Below are 12,545 nucleotides of genomic sequence, written 5' to 3'. Positions count from 1 at the left end.
GCTTTGGGAAGCTACCTGAGAGTGATGCCTAGTCACCAGCCAATTATAGCTCCAAGCGTTTTAATATTGGTGGACAGGTACTTGCTGGCATTCAGCAACCTAGGCGTAGCAGCAAATTCCTGTCTAATTTAATTTATAGAGTGTCATATATTTTTATTATTTGACGGGGTATGTCTATCCATTTTTAGTAATATATAACAAGTGAGCGATGGGGCACAAAGTTAGTGGTGTGTGGCACCACACTTAGTTCACTCACGCAATTAGGTTAGCTCTAGGAGCTAGTTAGGACTGGTTGCTTAACTGATTGGAGGCTCAGTAGCCATTTGTGGCACAGACATTCGGTTTATGCTTTACAGCGACCGAATGCGGTGGTGGCGGGAGAAATGCCATGCAAACCAAAACCAATAAAAAAAACAACTACCCTAGCAATCGCCACAAAGCTTCAAAGTTTAGAGCATTTTTTGGGGTCGGGATCTGATTTTGCAAATGTTGGTGTTTTTTTATTGTTAACAAATTTGTCTAACAAAAATATTACCTTAATTAGGCAAAATCTCGAGATACTGAGGGTGACCTTGCTGTACAGCCACACCCCTCAACAATTTAAGTTCAAAATGTAACGGCATCAATCCCCATATATAGAAGTAATCTGATAAAGTTTGATCAAAATTGGTCTAGCATTTCTCGAGATATAAAGTGATTTACACCCACGTACATACAAACATTAACATCGGTAAAATTTCCATCCAGTTTTTTGGGTTTCTTAGATGTCAAAACGTCAAGCTCCGATGAAAACCGCATATGTCCAAATTGGCCCTATTACAATACTTTCCCTTTTAGATTTATAGATCTGTTGTAGCGCTATCTAGATGGGAAAGTAATATATATTACCTCACTCTTTTTTTGAAAGTTTACGCTCTTTCTTTCTAAATTTCATTTATTGTTAAATTTCATAAAATTTAATTAATTTTACAACTAATACCAGCTGGTGTCCCTCAGGTATCAGATTAGTTCCCGTAATGTTCACTCTACTTCTGATCTATCAGAAACTCACAAAATAACAATAGTGACCTTTGTAATAAATTTTACTCCCATCCTTTTAGTACACGAAATTTAACCATAGCATCTTTACAAAACCTTGTAAATCTTAATCAAGATTGGTTGAGTACACACATTAATTTATTCTTCGTTACGACAATATATTTTTCAATAATGTATAGTCTGTACTGCTAAATATCTTGGTTTACACTTGAACAGAAGACTTATCTAGAAAAAACACACTCCGATATAAAAGGGAGAAACTGCATGACACATATTTTGGTTTCTTGAAGGAGATTCTAAAGTATGATTAACCAATAAAATCTTAATATATAAATCATTCCTACAATTAATGTAGATGTATTCCTAAAAAAACACAATTATGGGACATTTCGTCAAATTATAGAAATAATTCAGAGTTTCCAATCGAAAATTTCGGCGAATATTACACGGGCACCATGATATATTACAAATAAAATCGTTCATACAAATCTAAAAAATTTTATTATCAAAGAAGAAATTTCAAATCAGCAATAAGTACCAAAAAGAAAAAATTCCACAAAAATCATCAGGCAATAAATCTACAGAACGTCCGGAAAATTGTTGTGCAGTATTTTTTAGAATTTTGTGGTGCATTCTATTCTTTCAGGATTAGGATGGGTTCGTTGGGCGTTGTTCAGTAACAAATCAAAACGTCGGTTGTTAAGTTGTGATTGAACGTGCTACGTTTTGTATTGTGCTGTCTCGTTTATCGGAATCAATAGTCGCAAGAAACGTAATGCTTTTGTCGGTAGAGGAACGGATTTTTCTCATAAAACACATCTTTCGTGAAGGTGACAATTATACTGATTTAGTGAAGCACATGTTTCCTGAAAGGTTTCCAAATACTCCTGTTCCTTACCGCAAACTATCCTGCAGTTCAAACTATTATTGAAAAAGTCCCTTTTTGGATCTGGTTTAGAACGCTTAGTAATGATAGAAACTTGAATATTTCTTTGAATGTAATACCCTTCACAGCATCTTGTAAAACCCAATAGTTATTATGAAATATTTCTATCATCCACAGGTATTTCATTTACTTTGCAAAAGTGTGTTTGTTTATGAACACATTATTTGAACATTCAGTATTTTCAAATAACAACATATTGACCATTGTTCTGATACAATTTAATATAAAGTGAAATGTAAACCATAAAAACACAGTAAGTTAAATAGACAAATTAAACTTACCATATTAATTTTAAGAGTTGATTTTCATGGGATCCTGAATTTTCAGTTTTTATTAAATTTTATAATTACATTAAATATTATTTGTTTATAATTTTTTTAGTTTGTTGAAAAAATAAATTAATTTAAAAAAATAGATGTTTTAATCTAATTATAGAATTTAATAATAACTGAAAATGTGGGATCCTGCGAAAATCGATTCTTGGAATTGGTATGGTTAGTTTAACTTATCTATTTATACTGTGTTGTGAATGTTTATGTTCCATCTATATAAATAAAAATGTAAATGTTCATTTGTTCAAAATCTTAAATCTCCGAAAGTTCTTCACCGATTGCTTTGAAATTTTGACACAACATTGCATTCGAATATGCGTTTGTTTTTATATACCTACTATTATGTAGATGTCACACCTGAGAGATAAAAACATGCTTTTTTGGAAAAACAGTGCTATCTGTTAGACATAAAAGCAACACACACTATACTAAATATTTTACAATTTCATTTCAGTGTTTCGGATATGTGTATCCACTGTAGACTAAAAAACTACCGGACTGATTTATGCGTGGGGAAAAAGGGAAAAAGGTCAAAGGGAAGAAGGGGAAAATCAAAAAAAGAAAAACAGTGGAAAGGAGTGAAAGGGAAAGGGGAAAAGGTAATATCGTAAAAATAAAAATGGGAAAAAGGGAAAGGTTAAATATTGTGAAGTTTTGTAATGTTTTATCAAACTTTCAATTGTGTTCATTCAATCTATATATACGAGGTGCTACCCAAAAGTTCGGGGAATTTGAATTTCGCGCGTGAACCATTGCTGGTACGACCTGTTGCCGCTAGATCTGGCTAACAGTACTCTTTGTGAATCAGTGTTCCAACAGCTGTGACAGTGAGAGGCTGTATTGTTGACTTTCGTGCGGTTGTGTAACATTGTGTTTTACTGCTTTGGCGAAGTTCTAAATGGCAGATTTTAAACAGCAAAGAACCTGCATCAAATTTTGCTTCATGCTTAAAAAACTGGTGCAGAAACACATCGCATGCTTGTGGAAGCATTTGGTGACAATGCTATGAGTAAAAGTAAAACTTTTTTGTGGTACAAACGATTCAAAGATGGATGAACGACAGTCGATGACGATGAGCGTTCAGGAAGAGCATCACAAGCGCAACACTGGAAAACATCGCAAAAGTGCGAGAGGCTATTGTTGCAGATCATAGACAAACAATCCATGATTGTGCAATCGCACAAATGTCATATGGGTCTGTGCAACTCATCTTGTCGGACAATTTGAACATGAGACGCATTGCTGCAAAATTCATACTGAGACTGTCGAACAGCGACCAGAAACAAAATCGCATAGCTGTCTGTAGTGAATTGAAAAATTCAGCAAGAGATGACCCTAACTTCATCGCCAACATGATGATGAGACATGGGTGTACGGGTATGATCCTGAAACTAAGCAGCAGTCGTCGCAGTGGAAGTCGTCAAAATTCACTGCAGCCAAATAAAGCACGCCAAGTTTGCAGCAATGTGAAGTCCATGATGATTGGTTTTTTTGACATCAAAGGCATTATCCATAAGGAATTTGTTCCTCTTGGTCAGACTGTCAATGGGATGTTCTATTGTGAAGTTTTGAAGCGATTACGTGAAAGCATAGTCGCAAACATTCAGATCTGTGGGGTAACAACTGCTGGGTTCTGCACCATGACAACACGCCTGCGCACACATCGCTAGCCGTTTGGAATTTCTTGGCTTCCAAAAAGACGGTAGTGATTCCCTACCCACCCTATTCGCCTGACCTTGCCCGGTGCGACTTTTTTCTCTTTCTGAAAATAAAATTTCAATTGAAAGGCCGTCGTTTTAACACAATTGAGGAGATTTAGGAAGAAATGCAGAACGTGCTTCGAACACTTACACCTGCAGACTTTTAGGGATGCATGGAATCATGGGAAAAATGCTGGGATCACTGTATCAATGCCCAAGGGGATTACTTTGAAGGAGACAGTGGAAATTATAAGTTATGGTAAACTATTTTATTTTTATGGTAAAATTCCCTGAACTTTTGGGTAGCACCTCGTATACTCAAATCTAACAATAGACTCAGCATTGCCGAGTCTGCGAGTTTAATAATATATATATTGCTTTTGATTTTGTATATAGCATTATGATCATATTTTTTGATTTTATGTTTATTATTTTGTGAAAATAAACTTTTAATTAATTTCTCACTTGCCTGAAGTAATTAAATTTAAAAATAAATTACTCTACTTCTCAGTACCTAGCGCATTTGGTACATTTCAATACCAATTATTGATTTAATAATAACTATTTTTGTTTAAATGATTCAATTCAAATCAATTTTAGTTTTAATTGAAAACATCAATACAATTCTCTCCCCCCTGTATAATAAACCACCATTTGTGCAATTTGCAAATAAGTTGTATCACAGTTGCTGAATAAAGTTACATTTGTGATTCTAGGATTTGGCTATGGGTACTGATGCAGAAGGTGAACGAATCAAGGATCATATGCGCAATATTGTCCCTATACTTCTCGATCAAGCAGTTTCGAACTATGACAAAATGCGTATAATACTTCTTTACATTCTTTCTAAAAATGGTATATCAGAAGAAAATCTCACAAAACTTGTTCAGCATGCTCAAATTTTGCCTCAAGAAAAGCAAGGCATCATTAATATGGCTAATTTGGGTGTAAATGTTGTTGTTGATGTAAGTATTATTTATAATAGTTTATCTACTTTTTATCCATTTCATTTTCCTTCTTAAGTCATTATATATAAAAATGCTTAAGTTAAGGAAACTCATTAAATTTCATAATTAAAAACTGTTATTTATACTGACATACTTTTTCTTAACTTTGTAATTTAGATATTTTTCATTTAGCAAGTCATTGTAGAGGAGTCTTTCTGATTGGGTAGAGGTTGATAATATATCAACTGCCTTAGAAAATTTTACGAGAAACAGTTTGTGATCAATTACAATGCTATTTAAATATGTTTTTTTCAGATGTTATGGTTAAATTGTTGCATGTAGGTGATACTATACTGAAATGCTTTTAACCATAGGTATGACTGTCACTAGTTAACATGCTCTAATAGGTTTGTAGAATCAGCTTATCACAAGACAAAATTAGTATTAAGCATTTATATGTGATCTTTCTTCTCTGTTTGGATGGTAGTGCCTGTTTATTAGAGGCTATTCCAGCATTCATTTTATACAAAAAAAGATAATCATTTTTTTCTTTATTATTATTATTATGTGTCTATTTTTACCTGCACATATATATATATATATATATATATATATATTTTGACAGTGTTGTATAAGTAACTGAAATTCTATTTAAATATAATTGGATGAAGGAGATAAGATGTAAATTTTTGAATTTATAACTAATGTTATTATTGTTATTAAACTATATTGTTTAAATTTGTTTCCTGAATTATGTGTATTTTTAATTGTGTACATGTTTATCTGTAATCTTGTATTTATGCAAAGACATATAATATAATTGTGTAACATAATTAAAACACCAGTATTACTCTTATTTTTATGAACTAATGACTAATAATTATTATGAACTAATGATTAAATTTTGTATTTTTAATTTATATTTAATGTATATATATTTTTTTATGTACTGTTGTGTAATATACAAAGGCTGTAGGTCGCTGTCCTGTTGTACAAAAAATACAAACAAATAAATAAATTATTATTATTATTTTGAAACTATCCTTTCAGGATTTATATACAAAATTAGTTTTCTTGAATTTTAATAGAATTATATGATTTATTCAGTAATTCCAACATTTTCTATCCTCTGTTCAAGGCTGATTACTATAACCTCTGGTTTTTATCTTATATTTACAAGTCATTGTGTTAAAGGGGCTGGAATTGGGTTTTTTATCACCATTTTGTTCAGCAGTTTATTGTTGCCAAACTAATATGATGTAATATATGTATATATAATAATAATCATCATTGTTTACTGAACTTAGAAGCTGTGATATGGGATTGACATTAGATTTACACAGTTACCAAATATAACAGACATTTGATAATTATGATAAATTAAAACTACACTTAGAGAAGACACTTTGTTGTCTTATACTTACTTATACTTATATACTTGTGTAAAAAGGTTAAATAAAGAGATAATTATAGTGTAAAATAATTTTCAGATAATTTTTACAAAATATAATAAAACAGCAGCTGTTGAAATGAATATACACTAATTTAAAGGGCTGGAGGAAAATTGGATTTTTTATAAAATTCCACATTCATTAAAACTCTCCTCAAGGAACACAGTTTCTACTATTATTTGTACATACATCTCAACAGTTGCCATTTTGTAGGTTCTTCTGTTATTTATTGGTATATCAAAGGTGTTCAAAATTTATTAATGTTTTTATAGTTATATATTCTTTTATTTCTTATGTATATAAGTTCATCAGGCAACATACAATCAGGAAATCAGGTCTGTAATACATGGTTTTTTTTTTTTAATTATTTGTACCTTTTTCATTTATAAGAGTTATAACTTTTTTTAACAATAATATTGGGCTTATTTCTAAATTTGTGATGTGTATGGACTGAATATTATGAATAAGATTAAAGTAAAACAGTGATGTCATTCATTTCAAGAAGGATGAATGAACATAGTGGCCAGCTGTCTGTGGTTACAAATGATTTGATTAAAAAAATCGACAAAAAAATTTGAAAAGACCAGTGTGTCACAGTTGTTTTTGATATTTTACCATCTTTGATTTATGAAGTTTTGACTGAAAAATTGAGCTATAAAAAATTTTCCCTCAGATGGGTGCCAAACATGTTAATAGACACACACAAGGAAGAATATTTTGCTGCAGCACATGAATTTTTGCAGCGTAATATAAATGATGGTGTTGAATTGTTTGATGATATTGTTACCAAAGATGAAACCTGGATTTCTTGTTTGAATGTAAAGACAAAGCAGCAGTCAATGCAGTGGTGGCATTCATTATCTAGTCCAGAGAAGTTCAAACATGGACATTTGGTAAACAAGCTTATGTTTACTTTATTTTGGGACAAAAAGGATGTCTTGCCTGTCAAATTTAATGATTGTGTAATTTCTGTGAGTTCAGATACATATTGTGAAGCATTAAAAAATCTTAGAAGAGCTATAAAAAATAAACGACGGGTTGCTATCCCTTAGGATGGGCATTTTGCATGAAAATGCCTAGCCTCATACGGAAAATCAGACAGTGAGGCAAATGGAAAAATTTTGTTGGAAAATCATCAGTCATCCACGTTATTATAGTGACTTGAACCCCCAGTGGCAATTTTCTTTTTCTTCACTTTAATCAGTGGCTTGGTTCTCATAGATTTGACATTGTTGATGATTTGAAAAATCACGTTATACATGGTAAGTCACTTGCAATAAAATTTCTTAAGCAAATGAAGCTGGTGAAATGCTATAAAAATTTTTTTGAAGTTGAAGGTGTCTATATAGAATAGTAGTAAATAAATGTAGCTTTTATGCGTAAGTACTAAGTTTTATATTTTTCAGTTTTTTATTTTTTTTAATTGGATCTTACCTTATATAATGATAAAAATATTAAATTTTTATCAAAATGTTCTAATACTTGTTTGGTGAGTAATACATTAAATATGTAGAGAAAGTATAAACTAAATGTATATAGTTTATACAAATTGATTAAGAAAAAATCCTTCAAACTGAAAACAATGGTTTTCAGAAATGTTAATGGCGTGAAATTCTTACGAATATGCTTGTTAGTAAGTTAACGTATGAATAACTACACTAGGTAGTTACAAAATATGGAAATAAAATGTAGAAGTTATATAGAGTAAATAAGTATGTGTTTGAAAAAATAATTCCATTTTCTAGGGTAATCGAAAGAAATTGTATCAAGTACCAAGGAAAGAGCGTATTACTGAGCAGACCTATCAGATGTCTCGTTGGACACCAGTTGTTAAAGATTTAATGGAAGATTGTATTGAGGACAGATTGGATTTAAAACATTTCCCATTTTTGGCAAGTCGTGCTGCATCATCAGGTTATCATGCTCCTACAAGGTAAGTAATCTCAAAAAACTGTATTTATTTCCATACAAAATTACATGTATCTTATTTTTAAATGACCATTGATTAGATAAACAAATGAACGTTCAGCCAGTTGTATACTTGACATTACAATGTGAACACCTGTAAGATATGAATTTATAATTTTAAGCTATGCAGTAACCAATAAAAATAATAAATAATGAGATCAACATATAAATAGATAACATAAGCAATAACAACTTTTTATTTGTACATTTTTGGCTTGCTTACAAAGATAGTTTTGAAATTAATAAGGCATTATGATGCAGTATTAATACTTGACTAGCTCTATATTTATTTTTAACTTATTCAGAAAAAGCTCATATAAAACAAAACCTTGACGGTTCCATTACTGTTAGAATGTTTCATAATTAGTCTTTTAGAAATATAGAATATGGAGGTATATTCTCCTTTGTTGTGTTGCTCACTTATATGTCCATCATCTTCACTTGTCTCATTTTTAGCAATACCATCACCATTACTTAAAATTGAAAATTACTGGCGTTTATTTATTTATTTATTTATTTATTTTAATTAGTAGCCTGTTAGTGTTACATGAATATGTGTTTTATAAAAAATGATAGCATTATATCTGTTAATTAACTGTTTAATTAAAAATCTAGCAGATCTAAAATTACTGAAATCAGTTATCTCCTTCATAAAAATGTAGCTGTATGATAAGTTATATGTAATAATAATTGTATACAAATTATAATCAAACAATCCAAAGTAACAGACTAACTCTGAGGTAGATGCTAAAAACATCTTAAAAATATCACCAAAATAAGAAAAACGCTTAAATAAAATCTGGTTCAAAATAGTAGTTGCAGCGTAATTATTACTTTATTATTAGTACAAGAATTGATTGAATCATAAAGAAATAAAATTAATTTTTATAAACATCTGTATCCTTTACTGTAAAATTTTTCTGTCTAATATATCGAACTGGAATCTCCAAAATGGTTAAATTAATCAGATTTTCTTTCTGTTGTTAGTGCTAGGTATGGTCACTGGCATAAGGATAAAGGTCAGCAGACTGTAAAAAATGTTCCTCGGCTTATAGTCTTTGTTATTGGTGGTATCTGTTTCTCAGAAATTCGTTGTGCTTATGAAGTTACCAATGCCGTTAAGAACTGGGAAGTCATAATAGGTAAGTTAATTTAATCATACCTTAAATCAGTTGTTAATATATTTGCTATTAGCAGCACTTATCTAACAAACTTGTACATAGCCATTATATGATTAATTATTATCGTCATTTTGTGTATAAAGTTTTACAAAACAACTTATGAATTTTCTTTAATTAAAATTCAGAATATACTTTTTTTGTTCTCTGTTTTTTTCTTTTGTTTTAGCAGTTATGAAATGGAAAGAATATTAAAATAAAATAGCTGTTTAAAATCTAATAATTAACATTATACCCATGCTCAAATAAACGTTTTATTAATTAATTGCAGTAAATGTGTATTAAGCCCTATCAGTTGTTTTCCAAAATGCTTCTACAGAGATTTTTCATAAGAGATGATTGGTAAGATGAAGGTCACACTTTTGTGAACCTGTTATGTATCATTTTGCCAAATAGAAAACTTCTTTGAACTACCATTATTGTTTTTACACAAGTATTTCCTATTGTATTCTATTTTTGTAACACATGTTTTGCATGTGTTACAAAAATGCATGTGTTTTTAATATACTAAATAATACTTATTTGGACATAAGTATGATTTTTTAATGTGTTCACACCACATCTCTGCAATTTTGTGTTCTTGAAAATCTTGAGATGTAAAAGAACAATATATTTTGAAAGTGGTTACACAGTCTGTTGAGAAAGCTCTGTTCATTTTTCAACATCTGGAGCACCTGAAAATATTGATTGTTTAATGTTTAGATGAAATTTTTAAGAAAGAGAATCTATGACTGTTTTGGGCAATTACTTTGTTAAATTTATCATAAAATATATTGTTGCCAGATTATGTATCATTTTCTCTTTAAGAAGCAGAATAGAATTTTTAACACTTTTTTGCTGCTATTAAGTTTATATGCCTGTATTTCTAGTGCAGATAATTCTATAATACATACATATATAAATCTATATTTATACTATTATATAAAGAGGAAGAGGGTTTTTGTTTGTTCCTGATGAACAAAAAACTACTCGATCAATTGCAACCAAATTTTTACCCATGTCAAAGCACAGAATTAGAAAAACACTCTTACCTTTAATTTTTTTAAAGCGTTTTTTTTTAAAAACGCATTCACGCCTAAGCCCATCCTCAGTGATATCTTTTATAAATTTTTAAACTGTTTACAATTTACACAATAACTCTATTAGCTTTTTACATTTTGTAAAAAATTGTTTAAAAAACGTTAAAAATCTAAGATAAATGTAGAACAAATATTTGTTTAGTTGGGAATGAGAAAGTATTATAGTAACTATTAATGTAATCATATCTTTGTATACCAATTTAAATAATTTTAATAAGAATGTCCCCCATCAGATTCTGTTTGTAGATTTATAAGGCTGAATTCACATTTATATATATATATAACAACTTTTCTAAAATTTCCAATTTTTTATTACTATTTTCATCTTCAATATTTAATTTTTTGACTATTTTCAAATTATCATCTAAACTAGCTAGTTATAATATGATTATTATTTATCAAATGGTCAGCAACGTTTGAGAAACCCATCTTTCTATTTTTGAATGATCTAAAATGTTCATTAAATCTATCTTTAAATGATCTATTCGTTTTACATATATATATATATATATATATATATATCTTTTTGCAGTTGTTACATTTAATTTTATTAATACTAGAAGATTCATGTTTATTTTTTACTTTTTCATTATTATAAAATTTTAAATTTTATATTTTTGTTATTATATGCATCAATTATGTTTGCTATAATTTTATTTGTATTAAGAGTAATTTACATAAACATTTTCACTATTTTTATCATTTATGGGTAATAATATAGTAATATCTGTATTATTGAAAAATTCTGAATTTTTTTTTATATATTATCAATCAATGACATGTTTATCCTTTTTTATATCTATACTCTATACTATTTATTTCGTTATACAATTCCTGTTTATCGTTTATGTGTTTTATTGCTCTGTTTATCATGCTCTTAAAAATATTAACCTTTTGGGACCAAGGATGATTAAGAATTCTTATTTATAATAATTTCATTTGAGGTAGGTTTTTATATATTCCAGTTATTATTTGATTGTTTTTATTTATTTTAATATTTATATCTAAATAATTTATTTTTCTGTTATGTTCCATTTCATGAAATAAATTTTAAAGTTTTATAATACAAATTTAATTTATTTAAAATTACTTCATGTTCATTATTTATAACTGGTTCATAACTAATATGTCATTCATATATATCTGACCAACAATAAAATTTTATATACATGATTTATGCCATATACTATTCTACTTTCAGATTCCTGCAGATGAATTTCTGTTATTATAGCAGGTAAGGGAAATCCCATGGGTAAAACGTTTTCTTGTGTATATAACAGGTTCCACTAAGTTCTAAATTTTTCTGCTTATATATATATATATCTAATTATTGTTATAATATTATTGTTTTTATTAATTTATTTTCTATTATTGTGAGATTGTATAATCAATGGTTATAAATAGGAATTATAATCATCCTTGGTCCCAAAAACAGTTTTTATAAGACTGTCTCCCTCAAACACTGATGGTTTATCAAATTGAAATTTCTTCCTGCTTGCTAAGTTAACTCATCAAAGCTATTTAGTTGAAGTATTCCTAAAATTGCATAAAGAAACTTACAGTTACAATTTTACATTAATCAACAGTGAACTTATTAAGGTATATCTAGTATTGGTCTGAAATGACCCTTATTCAAAGCAACAATATTTTTAATGGTAAAGCCCATTTTCTGGAAAGACAAATCAAGAAAAAAAACAACTTAAACTAGTGCTGTTTATATTCTTCAACATTGATTGCATTATATGAGGAATTTATTTATATAATCCCGTTAGTTAACACAACTCTTTATAAAAAGTTCTGAATTAATCCGTGTAGAAGCTGTGTCCTAGAAGTGAGGATAACTGCTGCTCCACCATAACAATGTACTAGAATTGCTTACACGTTATTCATTGACTTCTCTCAAAGA

At 29.3% G+C, this 12,545-nt stretch overlaps 1 protein-coding gene across 1 annotated transcript in view; it reads left to right on the top strand.

The window, feature by feature from the left end:
* The window catches only part of Rop (Syntaxin-binding protein Rop), an 80,547-nt gene that overhangs the window by 54,127 nt on the left and 13,875 nt on the right, over window positions 1–12,545 (top strand). Inside the window, exons 9-11 of the mRNA XM_075371240.1 lie at window positions 4,733–4,981; window positions 8,160–8,347; window positions 9,370–9,524. Of these exons, the coding sequence (XP_075227355.1) occupies window positions 4,733–4,981; window positions 8,160–8,347; window positions 9,370–9,524 (592 nt within the window). The remainder of the gene's footprint in view (window positions 1–4,732; window positions 4,982–8,159; window positions 8,348–9,369; window positions 9,525–12,545) is intronic.

This window comes from Lycorma delicatula, chromosome 7 (genome assembly GCF_047948215.1).
Source record: "Lycorma delicatula isolate Av1 chromosome 7, ASM4794821v1, whole genome shotgun sequence".
Lineage (NCBI taxonomy): Eukaryota > Metazoa > Arthropoda > Insecta > Hemiptera > Fulgoridae > Lycorma > Lycorma delicatula.
This window is presented reverse-complemented; position numbering and strand designations above follow the sequence as displayed.